Source organism: Melanaphis sacchari, unplaced genomic scaffold (genome assembly GCF_002803265.2).
Source record: "Melanaphis sacchari strain LSU unplaced genomic scaffold, SCAv2.0 Contig77_pilon_pilon, whole genome shotgun sequence".
Lineage (NCBI taxonomy): Eukaryota > Metazoa > Arthropoda > Insecta > Hemiptera > Aphididae > Melanaphis > Melanaphis sacchari.
In genome coordinates, this window is record NW_020271547.1 from 1,113,868 (window position 1) to 1,140,120 (window position 26,253).

The window sequence follows — 26,253 nt, forward strand, 5'->3', positions numbered from 1 at the left end:
AGCTCCCCAAATATTAATGACTATCGTCTGTCAGTCAATATTGTTATGTATAATAATTTTAAGGTTTTTGGGATGGATTTTGACTTCAGCCCCCTTCCCAAACATCAAACACTATTTGCGCCTATGTATAGTAGGAAAAGGTAAAATATGTTAAAATAAATCTGCAATGATAAAGAAAAATACCACGTCTGTCCGGACCAAGGCGGAGATTGTTAATTTTATTTTATCGAATTCGGTAAATTCCAAGGAAGAGAAAGAAAATTAATGTTGATATTCTTAAAAAAATCAGTATAAGTGCTCGGCGCATAAGATTATAAGAAGTTAAATGGATTGGCTGTGGGTAGTTCTTAAAGAAAAACTGTACAAAAACATTGATAATATCTTGTCCGGATTTCCTTCCGGTATATTTACGGAATATGAGTCCAAAGTAAGGAGTTTGGATATTGCAATATTTCTGCGATTATTGACGTATTCCAAAATTATTTCAGAATTTCAGATTATGTAATATGTTTAATGGATAACTGTGATAGTTGAATTACGTCCATGTATAATTTAAAATTAAAATTTAGGAGTTCTTTTAAATTCAGTTTGTAAACCCGTTAACAAAAAAACAGTTTTAATTTTACAAATATTCAATTCAATCATGCATATTGCATAATACTATAATAAGTATAATAGTACCTATAATACTCGGTATTAAATTGATTAAAATATATCATTAATTTTTTTTATGTATTGAAAATATTGTATACTTGTTTTTAATATTTTTTTATCAATAACTATATTGCTATTGGCCACACTGTGCCCGTGACAATACCATAAAGTAATTCTCTTTGAACGGTATTTATCGTATGATTCATAACCATCTTACCTACACTCTGAAAGTCTGAAGCGCTAGTGAATTGTTTAATAATAATAGTTTTTACTGTTTGTAGCAAAAACAGCAGGTGTTGCAAGTTGCACTTCTTGACTGTGTATGCCTTATTGCTCGTGCCCTATTGATATTTGAGCTATTTCAATTAGCAGGTATTACATAATAGTATTTTTATCGTTTTTATCACCCACTAACCGGTATAGGCGTCAAGTGCTACTCTTCATTTCTACCTACTACCGGTACTACCTTTTCACTTTTCGTTTTCAGTATTCAATTGAGTCAATTTTATGAAAGTTGCTACCACATACTGTTAGTATTCACTTTTAAGAATTTGCGTTCAGTCGACGGTTTCCTTGTAGTAATAATTGACAATTGAAGTCCGGAAGACATTTTTAATTTTTTATCCCTTATAGCTTATCAGTCGCCGTGAAAGATAACGCGTCGTATTTCACCGTACTACTGTGGTATTTTCCCATGAATATTCTAGATTCTTCTATGGGTATTTGAGCGTTTCGCGATTTGATATCACAAACTGTCGAGTCGATCAACAATAATAATTGATTAACCCACGATTGCCAAGACTTGCATACAGACCTACTGTCACGTTGATCCAGTCGTTCATCCGTTGCAGTCGTTGCACACTTGCGCGTTCGTTATCTCATTGCGCATAGACACTAGGCAAGCCAACTGCACAGTGTTGAGTGTACTATTACTACACCATTCGTCAGTACTCAGTCATCGTCGAAAGTTTTAATACACACTATTTGTACTCGGTTTTCTGTGCTGAAATATTATTCATTTAAAACCGGACGTCTAGTTACATAACTGTGGTTTGTACTGATTTACGACATCGGGTAAGCGATTTTTCTCGTGTTTTTTTTTTTTTTACTTAAAATCTCTTATCGTAGATATGTTATATTAATATTTGTTATATTTATTACGGTTAGGTATTGTTTTGGCCCTTGTTAACGTGACGCCCATTTACCCATATCACTTGTCTCATCCGCCGTTTACTCTTTTATACATGACATTAAATGCGAAAATCTTAAAAAAGAATACCACGATTACTGCGCGCTGATAAGTATCTTCTGTATGATGACGCACTGCAATGTTGTTTGACCCATGTGAATTCATTTTATAGCGCTACATTCATCTGAACAAACACGTATACTTAGTCGAAGTTCAAGGTTGCTACTTATTTTCTTTTTTACGTCTTATTGTGCAACTTATTTTTATGCAAACCAAAGCTAATTTTTTAACTTTGTTTTTCGTACTATTCAGATCAACAAAATTAGCTCTTTGGTGCGTTGTGATACATTTCATTTGACCAAGTATAAAAGCTGAGTTGATTTTGATTGGCATTTAATGACTCACAAAATTGTTGTTTTTTTTTTGTTATCTAAAATAGTCCAATGAATCATCATCTAGTATCAGTCACAATTTGAAGTGTTTTGTAATGTTTTTGTGTGTGATAGAATAATCTTGAAAAGTCAATCGTAGTTCAATAATTTTAATTCATAATATTATAGTAAAATTAATTCATCCAATAGTTTTAGCATTATACTAATTGAAGATTTTACAGCACCTACTATTTAATTTAATTCAAGAATTTAAATGTTATATTTTAATTAAAAAATCTGGTTTTTACCTTTTATTTTTGAGGTAGGTTAAGATATTAGCTTACCTTAACACATTAACTGCCATATGACTGCCGATGGTCACATAACCACATTAATGTGTGGGCCGCCTATCATTTTTATCGTCATCCCGAGAATATTATTGGTGATATTTTTTGTATAACTATGTCTATGGAAAGCTATTATATATCTGTTTGTTTTACATATGTGTAAAAAAATGTCATTTAAAGATAATAAATAGACTATTCAAAACTTACTTTTTTCTCTCAGCACCATGCTTACACACATGTAATAATAAACTAAGCACAAAATTCACAATTCATTTAATAAAATATACGTCATATTGGTAGCCGGTTATATAGTGTGTAGGTAATCAACTAATATGACATAAAAATTATATCATATATTTTCATAAAATAATCGCCAGAGATTATATGGTAGTCAACATGTTAAGGTTTTTTTTCTCAATAGCAAGTAACTTTTAATCTGTTCTACTAGATAAAAAAAAATTAAGTATTAATAGTCTCTTAAAAATTGTCCTTTCTTGAATCTTTTTAATACCTAAGACTTGTATTTTATGGTAATTGAAATTTAAATAATGATATGACTTATTTTTCAGATTAATTAAACCAGTATAAACAACATTTGCAATGAGTACGTGGCAACAGACACAAACTCCATACGGATCAGGAGCTGGTATGTTTACATTAATTTTATTGTATTTTCTTTTAGAATTAATTTTCAACATGATCTCAAACTGTAAATATGAAAATTTTGTAATTAGTGTTGAGTAAGACATCATCTTGGATATTATGATTATAATTATTTTTATTATAACTAGTGTGTAACTCAGAATTCGCTCATTCAAATAATATTTGCAAACATTTGAAAAAATCGAAGTTAGTATCACTTCAAAAGTTATAAGTAAATTAATGAAATCACATTGTGACCAATATATTAGAGTCTATTGACTGCATGAGTTAATTAAGTAAGAAGACCAAAAATTAAAAAGTATATGTATGTAATAATAAAAAGATTTATATGTAAAATATAGAAATTAGACTATATATTTATGATATGCATTATTATTATTTATTACATATTTCTTTAATTTCATTTAATTAGTACCATTTTTAAATTGGAAACAAATCAGATTAATCATGATTAGTGCACAACGTAAAGGTCACTAAATTTTAGTAGGGAGATATAAAAAACTAATTATAATTAACTATTAAGGTTAATTACATTTTGTGGTCTCTTGTAATGTTTATCATTAAATGTTAAGTGTTTCGATACAAAATAAATCTTGCATCATTATCTTTTAATGTTGGGAATACTAGATGAATATGAGTACATTTTTGAGAATATCCTGTCTATACATTAATATTATGGCCCCTATTGTATTTAAGGTTGCTGTTCTAGTATTCTAATTAATAAACAATTCAATTACATACAAAATTTTGATTGGTTTTGCTATAGATAAAATTCAAAAAACATTTTAGATTCTGAGCATCTGCTCATTACTCTACTGAAAATATTAATTTTACAATTACGTGTTATTTTTCAGCTCCACCTCCACCTGGGTTTTATCCACAAGGTGCACCATATCCAAAAACTGATGGTGGTTATCCTACTGCTGGGGGTTATCCTACTGCTGGGGGTTATCCTTCTGGAGGCGGATACCCTCCTCCATATGCACAACAAAATATGCCTTATTATGGAGCAGGAGTACCAGATAATTCTCAAAATAATAGCTTTAATGCACCTGAAAACTTTGGCTTTAGCGATAAAACTATACGCAAAAACTTCATATGGTAAATATAAATTATTGATAAATTATGGTTGGTGTATGATATTAATAGATTTTTTTTTTATTCTTTCAGTAAAGTTTACAGTATTCTGATGTGTCAACTACTAATCACATTATTATTTGTGGCTATGGCAACTTTTCATACGGAAACCAGAAATTATATTAAATTACATCCAGGGCTTAGTCTCATCGCAATTATCATTACATTTGGTACTTTAATTGCACTCGCTTGCTGTGAAGATTTACGTCGCAAGAGTCCTACCAACTTTATTCTTTTGTTTGTATTCACCTTAGCTGAATCATTTTTATTAGCAGTATCTGTGTCACGTTACTATCCAGAACAAGTATTGTTGGCTCTTGGCTTAACTACTTTGATATGTTTTGCTCTCACAGTATTTGCATTTCAGACTAAAATAGATTTTACAGTAATGGGTGGTTTTTTAACAGTAGCTGTTATAGTTTTACTAGTTGCATCTATTGTTGCTATATTTTTCCCTGGTAAATTGATGACACTCATAATTGCATCTGCAGGAGCAATCATATTTTCCTTATATCTTATTTATGACACCCAAATGATGGTTGGTGGTGATCATAAGTATTCAATTTCTCCAGAAGAGTATATATTTGCAGCATTAACCATCTATGTAGATATTATAAACATTTTTATGTATATATTGGCCATTATTGGAGCTTCAGGTGATGATTAAACATTTCATGTCTAAAGATAATTTATAAAAATAATATTAAAATTGTTGATTGTTTGTTTAAAATAAACAGATGTAGATTATTATTCCTTTTAGCTTTAAATTTTCTGACTAAATATAGTTATTTTGTTATTTTGTGTTGAGTGAGTCAGTTTAAATATTTACTTATATATTCTCACTAAATATTTATGTATATATAATACATGATATGGAAAAGAAGTATTTAAAAACACTTATTTAATAATATCTTATTAAATACTTTGAGTTAAGCTAATATACTTAATGCTTATAAGTTATAATTAATAATATACTTATTACATTTTCATATAATTTTTTTTATGTTGAGCCAAAATTTTATTACAGATATTTAGTTTTTTTGACAATTTAAGTTACAATAAATTTTAAAAAAAATTATTGAATTTGGAATATAAAAATGTTAAGTAACATTTTAATATATGTGTATTCAACAAAACAGTAATATAATTTGAAATTCTAATTTATTAAATTGAATTGTTCAATGACATATTCAAGATTTTATAGGTGATGTTATCTTGTACAATTCAATAAATTATATTTTTATTATAATTTATAACAATTAATTTTTCTATGTATGTATTCTTGTATATGAGTTTTAATTGACTAATGAAAAATATTGACGTGTTATTGAGTAATTTTATTTAGAACAATTCAATTTATTTGATTAATAAGCATTCCTAAAGATATATTTGTAATTTAAACTTTGTAGTATTCTACAATTATAAGTATAATTCTATAAATAAATTTTAATTATTTTTGTACCCATTGTTATTCTTTTTTCTTTTATATAACTATTGGTGTTAATATATATTTATAACTTATTTAAATTTACCTTTATTATTTAATGTATTCGTGGCATTTAATTTAATGGATATTATGCATGTACAATATACAAATAAATGTATAATTATGATTTAAGATCGTTGGTTTTTTGCATTTCTTTCAAAGATGTTTTTGTACTTATGTAATGAGTTAAATGTCTTGAAATATTAAAAGGTAAAGAATGACATTTAATGTTAAATATTTTTCATTATTACTCTACCAGACAAATTAACTTTTTATTACATAATTTTGTGAATTTTAATATTAAGCATCATAGTAGAATTGTTAATTATTTAATAAACTATGTTGTAAAATAACAGTTCAAAATTAAGCAAGCACTCAAAACTATCTAATCAGGGTATATTAAAACTTAAGTTGATACTAAACTAGGTTGGACGTTAGTAAATATTGATGAAGTATGAATAGTTCATTTAATTGGAACTAGTTGTGTCGCTTATATCTGTATTAAAAAAACTTGATATATATACTGTGATATGAAATATAATATTAACTACTATGGACTGCATCAATTGTCAATAAATTTTTAAAACTTTCCTTTATAAACATGAGATATGCAAAAGTTTGAATTATTTAGTTATTAAATTTTGGATTTTGGAAAATCAGGATTTTTGACATAACTAATTTGAGCCATAATGAACTAAGGAAATCAAAAACTTATACATGTTGACCTGTAGGCATCATGTGTATATATACCATGGATTCTTGGTATCAGACACTACACAAAATATTTCTTGGGACTCCTTATGAAATTTATAATATAATTTATTTACAATGTGGGTTATTTTTTATTAGGTAAAAACGTTTTTTTTAATTTTAGGGGTGGTTTCTAGAAACAAATTTGATTTCTACAATTCTAATAACTATGATGGTTAAAGTTGTTAAATCCATACGGTGAGAAGATTTATAAAAATAAATATTAAACAGATTTAAATTTAGCATGTTTGTTTCTTAACAATTTTGAATATAACAAGGCGCTTAGTGTATGCAATATTGATACATATACGATGAATTATTGCCGCAATACAATAATACTAGCTGAATTTACCGACTTCGCCTGTGAAAATGAATGCTTGTATTCGTGTTAGGATATAATATATTCGTATATATTTCTGTTAAGGTTATAATACTTCTTTTTAAGTAATATTGCTTATTATTTGGTTAGTTGCGTATATATATATATATATATAGGTTCTAAACTAACACGATAGCAAGAAAACATAAAATGTATTACGAGTAAAATAGGAATTCATGATGTCAAGACCTGCGACCTTGGCAAAACAAAGCTTTATAGGGAATTGGACACCTCTTAATTTAAACTGGTATTCATTAGCAATCATCGGTATTTTGAGAATAAAAACAACTTGACCTTTCAGGGCTGAGCTGGGATTATGTTATCGATGAGGCGCACTGTTTACTACAACGAGCAATAACTTTAATACACTAAAATACGTCAACAGTGTAATTCAACGTAGATATATCGAAACTGACGAAGAGACAAAATTAATGAAAGCAGACGACAGTATTGATTGCAACGGTATGATTACCTACACGACGCGCGAATGTAAACAGCAGCCTTGTATTTAATTATTAAAAATATTATTAACTCGGAACGGCCACGACTCTACGGTACCTACGTAAATGAACCGAAAGCTATAGGTCATCCATACATACGCACATTCCACGCACAGTTTCGGTGACAGTTCCTTAGAGTCTACACCAAACGTGTCGAGACACAACGACAATAATAAATAATTATTGAATAAAATGTATATTATGTACTCGTGTAATATACACACACACACATATATTTATAGTATGAATATACTTTTTACAGTTTTACGGTATTCACAGAAATATGTTATTACATTTTGAGTTTTATAAGTTAATAATATAATATATTAAGGCATAAATACATATTATTCTTTCTGTTTTTGCCTGGAGTTGAAGAATTAGCTTGTATTATCGATTAAGATAACACAGTTGCCTCGGGTTGCACTACGTAGAGGTTTCTTCTGTGTGATTTTATAGGAATCGACCATGACATTACCAGGACATACTTACATACTGTAATGTGTATATAATTTTTGTTTTTACAATGTTATAAATATTTCCTACGTAACTATTTATTCATTGTATGCATTCTATTGTTACTTTTTAGTATTTATTGTTGTTTATAGTGTACCTGACACGAAAAAATACACATCAAATATTAATAATAGAATAAATACAATATTTAGGTACAAATTATTTCAATCTACCGTAATATTTAAATCAAAATATGACTTAAATATATTATAAAACATACTTGGTGATAAGTCTGACACTTTGACAAACTGTTTTCGCTTAGAATTTTTCTTTGTATACACATGATATATCATTAAATTGAAATTAACACAACCATAAAAGTGATCCACTCGATATCTAATGTACAGCTGTGCGTTGAACACTTACTTACTTCTTTTTATTGGAAATAAAAATAAAAGTTTAGTTTGAAGTCATACACATTTTTATTGATCGATTTAAATTCATAGTTTCACTACGTATAGTCCATACAGGATATTAAAATTTATCACGATTTACATCAATCAGTTAGGTTATTTTATTATCATTATAATAACTATATTAAAATGATCATCATGAATAATGATAATTGAGTGCCTCACAATCTGTAGGCAATTGCATGGTTTTGAAGGGTATGACTTATGCCTTAATCCGAATTTAATTTTCAAAGAACCACATTTTTAAATAACTTCAAAATATGATATGGTCGATAAGGTTATGTAATATGTATTTATAAAAAAAATATTGTGTCATAGGTAGATCTATACAAAACATGTTAGGTTGATGTAGATAAATGATAAGTGATAAATAAAAATAGATAAAAATTATAATTTGTTTTTGCAGTTTTGATGGTTGGGTAAAATGTACGATTTTACATCTTTTGACGGAAAACATAATTAACATAATTTGTATATTTCATCGTAAAAGATAAGAATTAACAATACTGTATATATTTGAAAGATATTATATTTTAATTTATGAACAGCATTCAATAATTTATTTGAAGTATCTTAAAATTACATTACATATTATGATAAAATGAGTATATTTTAAATATAATCCGTTGTATAGCTTAAAAATAACCATTGTAGAATATAATTATTATAGACAATTTGAATGTTATATTAAAATGATAGTTAACGATAACGCAATCAATGTTCATAAAATATTTTTATCTAGTAAAAATCTAAAAGTGAGAATTATTATTTACACCAATACACATTTTATTAAGAATGTTCCTAGTAATTATAATAATTGTATTATTACATTTTGTATGTATATACATATTACCATATGTGTATGTGCATACATATTATATAAATTGGGACGACAAGAAACGTTTGTAAAAAGAATTTTTCATTTGTTTTTAAATTATCCCTATCTATAAGTTTTTATGTCATCCCATGTACTTTAATAAAGCTATAATATATAAGACTTAATGAGACTTAACTAATACATCCTTCAGTTTATCACTAATATAATCCAATGTATATAATGTTACATGACAAAAACACGAATAGCAACCGACATATGAAATAGAAAAGAAGTACGTATATGGTATATAAATAGTTGGCAGTTGCGAAATGGAATCAGTGTTATTAATTATTATATATTATAACCGAGGCACCGAAAAATCTATAATGTTATCATAGTATTATAATTATTATTATATTTTAAACACGCATGGAGCAATAAAACTCTATTTTGTAATACGTGAAAATTTGGATAACCCAGAAAATATATATTTACATTATGTAATGTAGGTAATATAAATACAATTGGTTTTGGATTAGAAATTTTGAAGAAATTACTTTAATTAAAAACACTAGTGCGCAAAATATGAATATAATTTATGTGATCATCTCTTATGGTCGAGTGCAAGTCTTGCAACGTAGGAATGTACAAGTTATTTCTGGGCCTTATAAGCGGCCATTCAAGATTAAACAAGCACGATTTTGTTTTTACAGGAAACTTGAATTTTAACACCGCCATCGTATGTATTTACTAATTATTAAATTGAAATCGTGTAATTTGTAATAAAAAAAAAAAATGTCTTACTTCAAGTATAGTGCAGGCGGTTTTAAGTAAACAACTAATAATATCACAGCCTTTGACTTTTCTCACGTACAGCTTATAACAAACCTATCGTTTAATATTCGTAACCATAAAATGTAATACTATTATGTATGCATATATAAATTACATAATATAAATTTATATATAATTTATACCTATTTTATATTAACAATTAATAATAATAATATTATGACGTACCTATGTTATGCGATGTATACAATCGACACGATAAAATTAAACATTACTGATTTATACTATTAGATTATATAATACAAAAAAAAAAAATTTACTAAATGTACGTGTTAAAAGTTGGATAAGAAAATAAAAGTAATAATAATAATATCTTTATCTTAAATGGAAGTCAAATAGAGGATAATCAACGTCATCATATTCTATCAAAAAAAAACATATTTACCGTTGACTATTAACATGAATCCAAAAAGAGCTTTAACGATTAAGATATAAACAATTTGCATTTGATTTATTCATCACCGATTACAGTTATTAATAAAAAGAGCATTTTTTTTAGTGTTTTTGTTATTTCATTATTTTTTTGTTCAATTAACTATAAATATATCGGTTTGCTAAATCTTTTTAATAAATAGAAATATTTACCGATATCAAGAAACGTAAATGCAGACATTAAATAATACGTTAAAAATATAAACGGATCACAGTGACATCGGCAGTGAACACTACGTTAATAGTCATCGGTAAACATCATTTTCCCAGCCCAAATTTCATAAAAATCAATTCTTTTCCCTTTGACAGAATGTTATCTACACCATGATCGGGCTGCTGCTGTGGCTGCTGTTGCTGATGATGATTTTGTTGATTTTGTTGATTTTGTTGATTCATAGTGGTGTTGTTGACAGGATTGTGATGGGTTAGATCGTTCAGTTTTTGCATGAAACTTGATGTTCCACCTCCAGTATGCCCTTGGTTATGGATTTGTTGACCGTCTTGTGGCCTACTACCAAGTCCGAAGTCTGGAACAACATGTGCTAGGCCTTTGAATAGTTTTCCCGACGTGCTCTGAACACCACCACTACCCACTGACTGACCACCGCTTCCGTCTCTACCATCTCTCCTCTCGTACGGATCTCCTCTCTCCCTCGCATCCACCGCTGACATCTAAAATCCCGACATGGTTTGTTAAGTCCCAAATAGTCAAACAAAATTACCCTAACACGCAACCAATACACGTAGGATTCTTAAAGCCTTAGATAAACCTATTGTTAGAGTGAATCAATTCAGCTGCCTGTTATGAATACATTTCGAAGAACAATGAAAATAAAAATCAATATTTAAGTATAAAATTAATATTAATATTCTAAAATTATGAATTAAAAGTTAGTGTTGAGGCCAGTAAATAATTAAAAATTTAACTCAAAACGAAATAATTTTGTATTTTTAATGCTCGTCGTTTTAATGAAATATAATCATTTCCATACATCCAAAGAGATACAAGTAACCACGCATTCATAAACATATAGACTGTAGTCAGAAAAATAAATTTACTTTACCGCTATGGTGATGAATTCCGAACTAAAATTATGTTTTAATAGTATGTATAAAAGTGTACACTGTACCGTCTGTATCTTGTCTTATAAAACAATAGGAAAAATATTTATTTAGATTTAGTTTTTGAAAGAGAAAAATAATATGAATTGGATAAATCTAAAATACAGAATTAACATACACCAGTAAAAATATATATTATCTTATAAAATCCTATGTGAGTATTACTATATTATTAATATACCTGTAATTATAGAATTTTAATGATTTAAACTTAAATATTGTGTACATTATTCCATTATATTTATAATGTGACGGGTGCACTGGCAGCTAGACGTAGCACACAGAATATGTTATGTTTTGTGTGTGTTAATATTGTAGAGGTTGTTGTTGTCTGGTTGATAAATAGTGTGAGTGTATTTGTTGTATAAATATATGTATTGAAGAAGACACAGATCATTAATAGCTCACACGCACTCACCTGGTGATAATCATACTGTGGAAGGCAGGCATCTATAGCGAACAGAACAAAGATAGAAAAACAAAAAGATAGAAAAACATACAGAAAACATATAATTTTGTATGGTTTGGTTTTTTTGACCATGACAAAAAAACTAAAACACAGAACATGCAATATCTGAGTTTTATAATGATGAGTAATGTATGAATTCACAAAAATAAAATTATCAAAAATAAAAACGTAACTGCAAATTTCTTTTTTTTTTTTTTTTTTAATTTCGTTTTTATTTTAGATGTGATTGTGTGCGGTGGAAAACCATTTACATGCTTGGAACACATTGAAGGTGGGTCATATCGTTGAGAAAAATTTACAAATTTATTCAATTTGAACAAACAAATTCAGCATATTTTATTAAAACAATAATTTATAGCTGATGAATAAATTTGAATTAATCAAGAATCATAAAAAATAAAGAAAAAAAAATCATAAAACATTTAAAGCACACATAGAGATCAATGTTATAACATGCATTTTGTATTTATTTTTAAAGATAATTAAACAAAATATGTAGGTGGAGCTATAAATATATTTTCTCATGTATATTTAAGCTTAAAATTAATATTATAAATCAGTTGCATATACATATTCTTAATTTAAGTTTGCTGTTTAAAACAACATATATTTTTTCCAAAACAAGTAAAAACATATTTTTGTTATTTTTATTTTTAACCTCACCAATTAAATTTTTATAAGTAGAAAATAATATTTTAATTTTTATAATTAAATTAAATAGTTCTTAAGGTTATTTTTTAAAATATTAAATGATTCAAAAAATACTCTTTAAAAATATATCTGAACTATGATTTAAAATATGATTTTTAAATTATAAAATCAATCAGTTTATTTATTTTGTGTAATTATTTTACAATTCTATCCAATTAAATTAATGATTATTATTGCTGGTGCAAGATATAGAGTGAAAATATAATTATACTTGATTATAGTTTATAGCTCCACTTACTTTTTTTTAAATTTCTTTGTTAGGTTATTAATTAAAAATAATTTAATAGGTAACTTTCTCATATGTTTTATTTTAGATTCTGAGCAGATGAATGAATATATATTCATAAAATTGGTTTTACTATGATGTACATATTTTATTTTTTTTTTATGTCTATTATTATGCTATCTTTAGAATCAGTAAAATTGGTACGGCATTGACTTATGAGTTAATGATAATAATAAACTATATTAAAAATTAAATATTTAAATTATTTATTATTGTTATATTGTATATGTGATGTTTTTAGCAAAAATTATTTCAATCTCTTATAGCAAGTAACAGTAATAAAAATCAACTATAAAATATCGTTAGAGATAGAAATTATATCATTATCTCCTCTCAAAATCGTTTTCTGAATGCAATGATTTATCGTTGAATTCAAATTGTATACATTTATTACAGTGACCTATTCAGTGGAGTAAAGTTTACTCGAAATCAATTTTAAAGCATTAATCATTTACTGAAGTTGTTTACTATTTTTTTTTAGAATGAAAAATTTATTTTAAATACTATAAACGCACTATTGTGTTGAGATCATAAACTAAAACATAACCGTTTATCGGGAGCCACGCACTTAAGCGAAAAATGGCCAATAATAAGTTAAATCAATTTATCAGGTAATTCAAAAAATTATAAAAACTAATGTGATGAAAAATAATTGTTGAAACTTAAAACTCACAACAAAGTTCTCTTAATAATGGTTGAATATTAGTAATAATTACTATCTTAAATTGATTAAAACTAGTTAAACAAAAAAATAACTAAAAATTTATCCAAATTTTTAAAATATTTTAAAATTAATTTTTAATAACATCAACTATTACATAGCAGATGACGAAAATGATTGATTCTTAATAAATGAGTAATATTTAAACTGTCTAAGTATTTATAGGAGAAAATAGTAAAAAATTAATATTGAATGCTACGTAAGAAAAATAGTAGATTCGTTATTTTCCTCACGTGTAATGTATCAAGAATATGGTAAATAGTAATTTTTTTAATTAAATATTACTATCGATTTCTCATGTTCTCTCCTACGATTTTCACAGAATAAAAACTCATGATAATTGAAAGATTATGGATTATGGTTTGATAATAATTAAAAAATAATCAGTTTAAACCAAAATAATTGACCTTCTTGAATTTTTCTTCGATTGCAGTACCAACACGTTCGTGCTACCGTGCGACGCTATCGCTCATTCAAATTTACATGTTTCATATTTACATTTAACAATCACTGCAAACACGAAATCATTTATTGCATAATAAACTTAAAATATTTAGGAATATTTTTTTTTCTAAAACAATCATTATCTTAGTCAATTTAGATGGTTTAAAAATAAAGATGTTTTTTCATAGTTTCAACTTTGTATTCAATAATATTATATCTTCAAGAAAAATATAATTTTAAAAAAAACAGTACCTACTTAGTATTTTTGTATTTTTTTCTTTTTAGTAATAACCCCATTTTTAATATTTGTAATTTAATAAAAAATTTAAAAAAAAATACTATGTGGAAATATTAAATATTGTAATATAAAAATAGTTGTTTATTAATTAAATTAAAGTTTTAATGAGAAGAATAGTGAATACTCAATACCTACTCAGTTATACATAGGATACTCTTCAATATTAATTTCTTATCTAATATTTTAAACAAAAAAAAACTTTTTGTGCATAATTAATAAACAATAACATTTTTAGAAAAATATTTTTCTTTTAAATATGAAACTAAAATTATTTGTTGAAATAAATTTAAAAATCACTATTAGGTATAAACAATTTAAGAATATTTAATTATTTTTTCAATAATGTTGTGTAATAATTACTTCAAACTTTAAAAAAATATATTTACTCTATAACCACAAATATTTACTATGATAATGAGTGCATCATTTAAAAAAAATAATCATTAGTTAATGTATTGAGTAATATGAGTGTAATAAATACCTATGCTTTATTATGGTATATATATATATATGTGTTGCGGAGAATAACGGGTATGCATATTAAACATAAATATATTATATTATCAATAACACAACATAATTTTGTCAAGTTTTCAATAAAAAACAAAACAATAATTTCAAAAGCCATTGCAATAGGGTAACAAATAAATTCAGTGACAAAAACCGGGCCAGAAAATAACAACATGACAAAACAAAAACAAGCTGCTGAAGTAATCAGGCAAAAACAAATAAAACATATTTATATATTTCCACTGTTTTGACTCATTGTGTAGGTGTATATGCATGTTTTTCCTAAAGATCTCGCGTGTCTAAATATTAATCATAATGCATTAAAATATTTTTACATATATACTCGTATATATATATTTTGTTTTGTATTAAACGCGCTTTTTTACTTTTACAACGATAACGGATAACCCACCATCACGGTACTTTCATTTAAAATTTGATTCAATATATATTGTTACATTATAAGAGTTGAGTGCGGCAAGACGATTATAGTTTCCTTTGTTGATCATCGTCTAACTATGTCAATTGCCGCACACCCGAAAAATGTAAAAAGTGTATAATGGACATTAAATTTAAACAGCTGCTTCAAGGTTAGAATATAACTATAAAGAATATCTGTGAAATAATTATATGTTGACTATGATTAAAGGGCAGAGGATAAGATTTTCGGAGATGCGTACCTTTACGTTTAAGTGGCTGATCTATGCCTCGAGGAGGGGGTGGTGGACCACGAGCGCCTGGGCCGTGTCCTCTCATATCCTGTTGCTGGTGTTGCTGCTGCTGCTGTTGTTGGTGTTGTTGTTGCTGCTGTTGGTGATGCTGTGATTGCCGTTGGCCTTTGGGTTGTAGTGGTCCTACACCGTCTCCATCAGCATACTCTGTGCCTACCTCTACCAAGAAGTTTGAAGGTACTAGACCCCGGACTCCGTTGCACTCACCTCTATAAAAACCATCATCGTCCATTTCCCCATAAATGAAAATGGTCTGACCCATTTTGAAATGTAGTTCCACTTGCTGAAATAAATAAAAAATAAAATAAAAACACATTGTATTTAATATCTTTATATCTATCTGATAGATATTCATGATATGTCAGTAATCTATATTATCTAATTTATTTAACTAAAAAGAGAATAAAATTATTTGTATTTTACATTCAACATGGTTAGTTTAATGCAAAACTTTGTAAATTATACCTCCTAATGTATAATTAACTATCACATATTAACTATGACACATATAAAACAGTTTTAATTAATAAACATATTATATAAAAATCACGACATTTTTACGACCAACTTATGGTTACAATATATCAATATAATTATGTTACATTAAAATATTAGCTATCTATCCAAAAATTATTAGTATTATTGACTTACGTCTCCATCTACATTTGGTGAATTTTCTGTAGGATCATAATCATATAGCGCCACCATTTTTTTTACAGGACCCGAATACGGATCAATCCAACGATCATCTTTTCTATTCCTAGGATCTTGATTCTTTAAAAAAATGCAATAAAATATTAAACTTATAGTATAATTAAACAATCAAAGTAAATCTAGTTGCTATTATCACAGAGCCTATTAGAAATATTTAGCATTATTAACATAACATTGGAATTCGATAAAGTAATTGAGAAGAGATGGAATACATTTGGACCAAACCCAACTTACTTTACTTAGTTTACTTTTCTTATTTAAACCTGGGGCAGCAAATGATACTATTTGTGTTGTCTTACAAAAATACAAATCGAACTATCATTGAACAGGAGTATAACATGCATTATTTTACATTACTTTTTTCAATAATCTTACAAACATAATTCCATTTTTTTTTTTTTTTAAATAAAATAATTTTAGAATGGATTAATATTGAAATCCCCTTTGCTTTAATTTATAAAAAATATATCATCATTATACTTTCGGCATTCAATATCAAACCTATAATATTTTATTTTAAATTCTGAGCATATTAATGAATGTATTAATTTACAGTTTTGTGTGTTATTTTTGTTTGTCTACATGATAGATAATAAAAACAATGCTTTCATCTTCATCTTTGAAATGGTTTAATGGATCTTAATGGTACTTATAGAGAACAAAATTTAAAATTTTCAATATTTGTCAAACCAATTAGAAAAAAAAAACAAAAAAAAAAAAAAATAATAATAAAACGGGATTTTGTGAACAAAACAAGGTTTTGTAAGACAGTTAAAAAAAAAAAAAAATCGTAACATTACATTACATTTTAAACTATATTATTTATATAAATATATATATATATATATCACAACTTCTTATTTAATAATATAACAAACGAATAATCATGGATTTAGTCTTCATAGAGAAAATTATAAACATTTACCTTTTGCATATCTGATAATTCCATGACCATATTATGAGGAACGTAACCAAATCTTCCTCTACTTTCACCCCAATAAAAACCATCCGGATCTTTATCTCCATATATCTACAATGATTAAAAAATTATTTTATATATAAATTAGTTCACTTAAACTGAACGATGTTAATAACCTAGAACTATATTTTTGATATATCTAGTTTTATATAATTAACTTTCATCCCTAAAAAATTAAGGTATTAAATAAGATTATATCTCATATAAATATATATTATAATACAATAATACACCCATAACGTCGCATGGGTTCGATTTTAAATTATGTTCTAGAAATTATTTTTATGGCACCATTCACTAAATCATGTGAAAAATTTGCGGTCTCATTTTATAACCTATTATTGTTGTTTACTTTTCCAGGTAAAGACATATTTCAATATATTTGCTCAAAAATAACTAAACTATTACACTTAAATCAAATTATACCAATATCCAATACAATTAGTTAATAACCTAATATCCACTATTTAGTTTTTTTATTTGGCACTACATATTTTAATAAAAGCTTTAACTATTTGGAATATAAATAATATTCTCGGGGTTATGATATTAATTTTTATATAAACAAATATATTTAATACTTGCATACATGTTTCATTATGTAATATAATAGCAAACCTTTATATGTTCTCCCTCTTTAAATGGTAATTCTTCATCACAAACATCTGGATTAGGAGACATAGTAGTTGGGTCATAGTCATAAATAGCCACTACCCATCTAGGTCGTTTGTCTCTAGGTGTCTTCTGATAAGCAGTCTGTCTAGGATCAGAAACTCTTCCTCTGTAAGTTCTTTGATCTACACTACCACTAACGTGTTTTATTCTAGGTTCTACTTGTTTCTCGTTTTGATAAAACTGCTCTCTATAAATATAAAAAATAAAAATGTTTTTATTGTATATCACAATAATTAGTTCTAAAATACCTTTCATCATAATGATGACGACCGTGGTGAGGAGGTTTAGACCTTGGAGTGGGCGCTGCAGGCCTGTGTGGGTGAGCTGAAGGAGCACGCCTTGCTCCTCTTCCATTTTCCATAAACTCCTCTTCACTATAATTTCCCTCTCCAGCAAAATCTTTCGTAACTTCTGTCCAAATGTATTATTTGAAGATTATGAAAAGTTTAATATAATTTAATACATACCTATCGATGGTATGTTTATTTGTCCGGGGAATATTTCTTTATCACTAAGATTTTCTGTTTCCGTATCCACGATTACCTGGCCATAAGCATTTCGTTGCGGTCTCATGTGATTTGGTACTGCAGATCCATATTTAATTCGTTTGTCTTCGTCTTGCTAAAGTATATTTAAATATGGTTAGATTAAGTTAACCTTAACATACATTTTAAGTTTTTTAAATATAACCAAAGATAGTAAGATCAATAAAGAAATACCATTAATTATTATTATTACGTATTATTATTTTGTTTATTGTTACTTAAATTGCTTACTTTATGATGATGATTGTGATGATGAGGTGATTTATTTTTTGCACCGGGTATCAAAACTGGATTGCTATCAGTAGACTGGTTATCCCTAGATTTAGTTCGTACAGTTACTTGTCTGGGGTTAAGACTGAGCAGTTGAGTAATATCGATTAAAGCATGATCGCCTGAAAATCATTATATGAATCAAAGTTATATTATGTTTTAACAAAAATATTTTAAATTATAAGATTCAATGTATTATGAATATGAATTCTAACCAGTTGGACTATCAATATCTGACACTTTTTTTCCATCTGCATAAACAGCATAACCTGTTATATGACCACGGTTAGAGGGGTCACTGAGTGTGGTAGTCACTGGAAGCCATGTTACTAACAAAGTTCCATCTTGTGGTCCTGATTCTACTTGTACTTCTGAAGGTGGATCTGGGAGTCCTAAAAATGACATTGTAAATTAACATATGATAAAGCATTCACTAAAAAATAACGTTAAATACAAAAAAAAATTTAAAGAAAAAAAATGTTGCAAAAAATAAATAAGAAATTTTTTTTTTTTATAATTAATTATTATTCATAAACTTAAAATCTCATGACTAGAATATTTGAATATTTTTGAGTAGACTGATACTTTAAAATACATAAAAATGAAATGTTAAGTAATAGGAGATTAATTTTATTTTTTAAATCCAAAAATTGAAAGAATTTATTTATCTTTAAATAAAAACAATGGATATTAAAAAATAATAAGATGAAATAACACTTTTTTCTTTAAATAATTTATTTTTTTTTTGTAATTTATAACAAATATATTCTACAAAAATATAAAATGATGTATTATCTACCTTTGCAGCCTGTATGCAAACATGCAAGCACGATACAATAAAGAAAACAAGCAAAGAATTACAATTTGCATATATCATTATTAAACAATATTTATTAGATGAATGTGATTTAAAATAAAATGTTGCCGTTGAATAAATTAACTTCATTCGGTAAAACCGACTCAAGTTATTTTTCAACTTCGCAAAGCCAACACATTATTTTTTCAATAAAAAAAAGTAACAATGGGTACATAGCAGTAATTATAAATCTCATGTCCGATTGTTATATGAAACATCAATTCAAAATTGTTTACCTTTAGGCAGCGTTTTAAAATTTATGTGCGTAGAAAATTTTTCCATAGAGGTAGAAGTCCTTTTTTGATCGAACGTCGGTGCACGTAACGTCTTAGCACTAACTGTTACTCTGTATAATGTATTAGGCACCAAACCTATAAACAAAACCCACGAACTAATATACTTAAAAATGTATTTAATTATTTATATTATTATAAATGCTTTGATATGATTAAGAAAAATCACATTTATTTAACTTGTATTAAATTAAAGAAAATTGATCTATAAAGGACAATTATCTGATCTTAGATAATTTATTATGTATTTTTTTATTACTATTGGTTATATTTTAAATTTATTTAAGCAAATAAACGTTAATTTTTTAGTTACTACAATATGTATAATTATTTTATTAAAAATGTTTATAAATTTTAGAGAAATTAACGACGACATAAAAACTTCGTTGAACAAATAAAGTGTAAGTTTTTTAGTTACTACAAAGTGATATATTTTTTTACTAAACATTTTTATAAGTGTTATTATGTATTTTTAATATATTAATCGTAACATAAGTTTACTGCCAACATATTAGTTTTGTCCTAACTCAAGTTGTATCTACTGCACCCGTTCTAAATCTAGTTTCAAGTATTTTTTCAAATTTACCAACAAACATAATAATATTCTTACCAATATAAGTATTCCCGATACCCATTCTATTGCTAAGAATAATAGCTATATGATTAAGTCATGCAATTATACTTTCTAAGATTTGTTTAAAAATTTTTCATCATAATATGTTCAACATTAAAATTTAATTGATCGACCTTAAATATGATGTCTCCATATTTTTACAGAACAAAACTATTATGGTGTCCATATTGCTGTCAAATTTTCATTTAACTCTACCAAGATTAGTATTGATATTAATTGTATGGAACAGCTTATTTGTTATCAAAACTACTCTTTCAGTATATAAAACTTAAAATTTTTCTATAGAACAAAATTTTAGTCAGTTTACAATTCCTTAGTCTTTCTTTTTAGAGATTATAATATATCACATATTAACAGGTGTAAAGATTACTTAGGTCTTAATGCATCTGGTACCATGTTAGCCATTTCTTTCCATCTTATTTATTCATTCTTATGTCTTAACTTTATTCAGATTAACAATCATAAAGTACCTTAACAATTACGCAATTCTTCTTTAACTCATTTTTTTCATCTTACCTTCTCTGATCTTTCTTTAAGCCTCAAAGCACCCATACATTCCATGACTTAAAATACGCTGATTTCACTTCTACGTAGAAACTTCTAAGTTCTTTTGACTGTAAAATCCGTTTTCACTCTACACTGTTCGTGACGCTTCTATGGCATTTAATGACACACTTTACCAAGCTATTAATTAATATGCCTTTAAAATCTCCTTCAATTTTTTCGATGAGTTTCCTGTGACCTTAAATAATTAATAATATAGAAAAAAATCTTTTTAAACATCAGTTTCCGTGTCCCCTTCTAGAAAGAAACTATATTATTTTCTACAACTCCTTTAACTCATCATCCATGTTGGTATAAAATTGGTATAATAATAGCATAACTCAATAAATATAAAACAAAAGAATTTCATTGTCAATTATAAAATTGTAAGTCTCATCATTCTTTTCTTTGCTAAAAATATTAATTATGATCTCTAAAATTAACGTATATTATTATGGAAAATAATTGTTAACATCTGTCATCTCTGTATTACACAATGTATTCTACAACATGATGGTTTTATTTTTCAAGAATAATTATTTTACAAATTTCTTTGTAAGACACAACTAACGAGCACATGCCGTTATGTATTTATCTACCACTATAATATTCAATATAACTTTTAGAAATAAATTTAATTAAAATACAACACATATTATACAATTTTTATGATATTTGGTTAACTATAAAAGCCATATGCAAATTTTTGATGATGTGTATATAGTACCTACATGTCCTACATACTAAAAAAAATTAATTTTACCTGTTATTGTATGTTTGTAAACACCAGGTTTGACAGTTCTGAGTTCAACATTATTAACGCAAACCACATGTTGAAAATTACTATTGCTTGGCAACCACGATATAACAGCAGATGTGGACGTTACTTGGCTAGCCTTTACATGTGATGGTCGTAATGGCAACTCTTTTTCCTTACCAATAACCATTGTACAAGCAGCATCTCTAGATGTTCTTCTATTAGCTGTTACAGATCTTACACTGATTCTATGTGGCTGAAAACCATAAAATGTAATAATACTTAAAATACAATTTAATTATTGTATTAAGAAATAAACAAGAAAGCCATAAAATTTTAGAAATATGTTTAGTAAGATATTATATATCTCACAAAAATGGTGCATTAAAAAATTATATTCTACAGATAATATTATAAATAATTCAATATTTAGATAATGATATTAAAAAAACATAGATACTAGAAAACTATAGTCAACTTCAAAACATGAAGTACAATCATTAAACAAGTACCTATCTACATTAATAATAATTCTAACATAGAGCATCAAAGACGTATTGCGATTCGAATCAATAAGTTATGACACTGTCTTTAATCGTTAAGATCATTGTTTATACGATTATATATTTTTACGAATATACCTAATTATACTTATACATATTACATATATGTTATATATATTAGTACATAATATTTCTACCAGACACGTACACAAAAAAATATTTGGGGGGGGGGGGGGGGGGGGAATGGTATAATGTTATTCTTATATAATCTAACCTAACGTATAGCCTAACAAGAAGTTTTTGGTCCGATTGACAATTGTAGATAGTACTAAACGAGAATGTAATTCATATTACGATAAAACTTATTTCCTGAAATTTCGGTGGTGAGGGAGTGGGGTGAACCCTTAGACCCTCCCCCCTTGTACACGCGCCTGATTACAACAGTATAAACATTAAAGAAAAAGCCGTTTTTTGTTGGATTACACAATTACTTAAATAAATAATAAGTTAGATGGATACATTCATTTTGTAGAAATAGAGTTATGATGTATTGTTCATTGGTTTTAAAAAATCTAAGAAAATTTTACTTAACACAAAATGATCTATAAGTACATAGCTATATAATTACCTTGTTTGAGTCAACTCCTTCAACTAAAGCTCTGGTTCTTTCTGTAGCTTTAATAGTTGTTTTCAAATTTCCATCTACGTATACATGATATGAATCTGGCAAACAACCTTCTTCAGAAGAAGGTGCATTCCAACCAATCAACACGCTTTTGTTCAACTGCCTTTCCAATGTCAGCTGCTTCGGTGCCGGTACTAGCAGCGAGAAGAACATGTCTAACAGTGACGATGTCCCGGAAAAACAATTTCCCCCCCAAAACAAGACGCTATTACTCTACGCTAGCTCTACATGCACTAGTCTAGAATATTCAGCCACCACCATATATTAATATTTTTGAATTATAAAATTACTAATAATTTTTCTCCTATTGACTTTTTATAATTGTTAAAACAAAACATACCACTTGAAACTATTGAATAAAAATATAATGAAATTGAATGCTTTATTATAAAATTATTCTTAAAACAATCTATTTACGGAATTTTCACATTAAAGGTTTTCTAGCTCCAGTTTAGGTAAGAATATATCAAAATTTAAAACTTATAATTATTTAATTTGATAAGACATATTACCCACAGTCCACACATAATCTAAAAATCTATAAAGCTCTAATAATTATAACTAATTCCTCTTTTAAAACTTAAAGAAAAATTGAAATTATAACATTACTGCAAACTTAATAATATACTTTATAATTTAATTTTATACTTTCCTATTAGCAAGCAATTTACTCCTATGCCTATTGCCATATTTGGTCAAATGTCTATCTGAATTTGTATGTTAAGAGATTTTTAATATAATATAAGAATAAATAAAAAGCTGAAAACAGAATTCAATTATAAGAAAATAATTTTTAAAATCTCACCATCGTCATCGACGTTATCGTCTTCTTGTAATTCTTCTAACATATTATTATACTCTTGTTGAGCTAGTCTCTTCATTTGTTCATCTGTTAAGTTTTTCAAAAACATACAGTATTTAATTATTAATAGTTTTCATTTTAAGTGACCAATAATATTTTTTTTATTTTTTTTTTCACCTGGAAGCATGTATTCAATATTTTGAGGAACCGTAGTTGTCGCACTATCGTCACATTCTCTAAGTCTGACTACCATAGATTGATAGAAATCTTCAAGATCTCTACCGTATAGCTGTTGTACATAATTTGAAGGCACTAATCCACGTCTTCCATCTAAAAGCTCACCATCAAAAAACCCATCCTATTTCCAAAACATAGTATACAATTATTGTTATATAAAAACTACATATATTTTGTACTATATAGTATAACATTTTAACATAACCTAACTTAATCCTCATAATGTTAGCAGTATACCAGTATAACTATAACAGGCATATATAAAATGTATCCAACGAATGTATTAGTAACTCAAAATTGTTAATATTTTTGTTATTAATCAAGAACAACTAAAAAAAAAAATTACGAAAAACACAAGTATTTACACAATATTAATTTTTAAAAAAATCAATTTTGTTATTTTATTTTAATTTAAAAGCGAATGACCGACCGTACATACTTCAAAAATTTTTTAAATATTTATACTATCATTTAGTAAAATTTCAAACACTCAAGTTTTTTTCAAGCTATTAATAAACATTTAAAATTAATTTTTTTATTAATTTAATGCAATATATATATATAAATATTTTCTGTATGATTTTCCACTGCATATAGTTATTTATATTACAATTAAAATAAATAATAGGTTGAAGTAATTGATGACAAAAATATTGTATTTGTTACATTATTAATATTTAATTATGATCATAGTATGTATTTAATATTTATATCGTGTATTATTGTTATTCTTTTTTAAGTTAATACTGATTCTTATAGTATAAAGTGTGAGTAGGATAATGAAGTAAAAAAGCAATAGATTAAAATTATTCTAAATAATTTGGAAATTTAATAGTCTTTACGAAATTTAAAATAACAGTTGATAAAGTTTTCACTAACAATATTTTTAAATTATAACAAATTAATTAAAATCATTATTCTTCGTTTAAATATGTTTGGGCTTGTCTGAATTAGAACTTCAGATGTCTATAAAAAAAATTGTACCCATATATTTTTTAATTTATTGGTCTCAATATAAAATAATAAAATTATGAAAAATCTACAAAAAATACTACAAAATAGTTTAAATTTGGTGATTTATGAATATTTAGTAAAAATATCAAGTCTACAGTTATTTATTTTTTTAAATCTAATAAAGAAAGACAATTATTTTTGTGAAAGATTCTCGGGGTTTTCTTTTTGTTTTCAAGTTTTTTTTTTTTTTTATATCTATAGAAAATTTTTAGCTTTTAATCCCTCGAACTACCAATTAGATCTAATCTTTTACGACATAGACTTTTTCAAATAATAAAAAGAGACATAAAAAATAAAATAAACAAAAACACATTACACTGATCAAATTTTAAAACGACTTAGTTAATTTTGTGTAACTTAAAAAATATAATATTTTTGGATTTTAAAGTTTTTATCATAACCTACCTATGTTTATTATTATTAGATTCTATATACAATGATTTCAAAATATTTAGACTAATTTAAAGCAATTTTATTATGTTCTGGTATCCCGAACACCTATATTAGGTTATTAAGTTATAAGTTATAATCAAGTAAAGAATAATGTTGATGAAAGAAATAGCTAAAAATTAATCTTAATACTCAGAAATCTCGATTTTGTTTAGTAAAAAGGTAGGAACATAGGAGCAAATACTATCAATTTATAATAAATAATTTAATTTTAATAACTTCAATCGTTATTTTTTTAAATGGTCATATTGAATATTTATGTAAAAGAACGTGCAATTCTTTTTTTTGATACTTTTGAAAAAATACTTGTGAGAAACATTGTACCAAATTTTCAAATCTTAATATAGATACCTAAATATTTTTATAAATATGTCATAATAAAAGTAAAGACATTCGTAAGTTTCAAATGTTATTTTATTAGCTTAAAATTATTCTATATATTTTAAAAACTCGTAGTATATGGAAAATGATTATTTAAGTAACAGTAGAGAGTTCTTAATT

The 26,253-nt window shown here is 26.4% G+C and overlaps 2 protein-coding genes across 4 annotated transcripts in view; one reads left to right on the forward strand and one right to left on the reverse strand.

The window, feature by feature from the left end:
• The first annotated feature begins 924 nt into the window (after positions 1–924).
• LOC112601358 (protein lifeguard 1-like) lies at positions 925–5,111 on the forward strand. 3 transcript variants are annotated; one of them, XM_025348944.1, is made up of 4 exons: positions 925–1,026; positions 3,131–3,207; positions 4,079–4,325; positions 4,395–5,111. In XM_025348944.1, the coding sequence occupies exons 2-4, from the start codon at positions 3,162–3,164 to the stop codon at positions 5,026–5,028; spliced, it is 927 nt and encodes a 308-aa protein (XP_025204729.1). In that variant the 5' UTR covers positions 925–1,026; positions 3,131–3,161; the 3' UTR covers positions 5,029–5,111. The 3 variants fall into 3 exon arrangements, with proteins under 3 accessions (XP_025204729.1, XP_025204728.1, XP_025204730.1); XM_025348943.1 differs by lacking the exon at positions 925–1,026 and adding an exon at positions 1,095–1,728; XM_025348945.1 differs by lacking the exon at positions 925–1,026 and adding an exon at positions 1,871–2,061.
• A 4,881-nt stretch (positions 5,112–9,992) lies between these two features.
• Positions 9,993–26,253, reverse strand: part of LOC112601377 (peripheral-type benzodiazepine receptor-associated protein 1) — a 38,730-nt gene continuing 22,469 nt past the window's right edge. The window contains 16 exon segments of the mRNA XM_025348984.1: positions 9,993–11,175; positions 12,044–12,075; positions 15,745–16,078; positions 16,447–16,569; positions 17,435–17,539; positions 18,107–18,350; positions 18,412–18,574; positions 18,631–18,784; positions 18,940–19,100; positions 19,194–19,370; positions 19,778–19,786; positions 20,071–20,205; positions 22,068–22,317; positions 23,193–23,383; positions 24,055–24,138; positions 24,229–24,409. Of these exon segments, the coding sequence (XP_025204769.1) occupies positions 10,762–11,175; positions 12,044–12,075; positions 15,745–16,078; positions 16,447–16,569; positions 17,435–17,539; positions 18,107–18,350; positions 18,412–18,574; positions 18,631–18,784; positions 18,940–19,100; positions 19,194–19,370; positions 19,778–19,786; positions 20,071–20,205; positions 22,068–22,317; positions 23,193–23,383; positions 24,055–24,138; positions 24,229–24,409 (2,757 nt within the window). The 3' untranslated portion in view covers positions 9,993–10,761.

Bases quoted from the DNA above. Each gene is read 5' to 3' on its own strand.
- LOC112601358 (XM_025348944.1), top strand. From the start codon at position 3,162: ATGAGTACGTGGCAACAGACACAAACTCCATACGGATCAGGAGCTG. The intron at 3,208-4,078 runs GTATGTTTACAT...GTTATTTTTCAG, and splicing joins TCCATACGGATCAGGAGCTG to CTCCACCTCCACCTGGGTTT. The intron at 4,326-4,394 runs GTAAATATAAAT...TTATTCTTTCAG, and splicing joins ATACGCAAAAACTTCATATG to TAAAGTTTACAGTATTCTGA.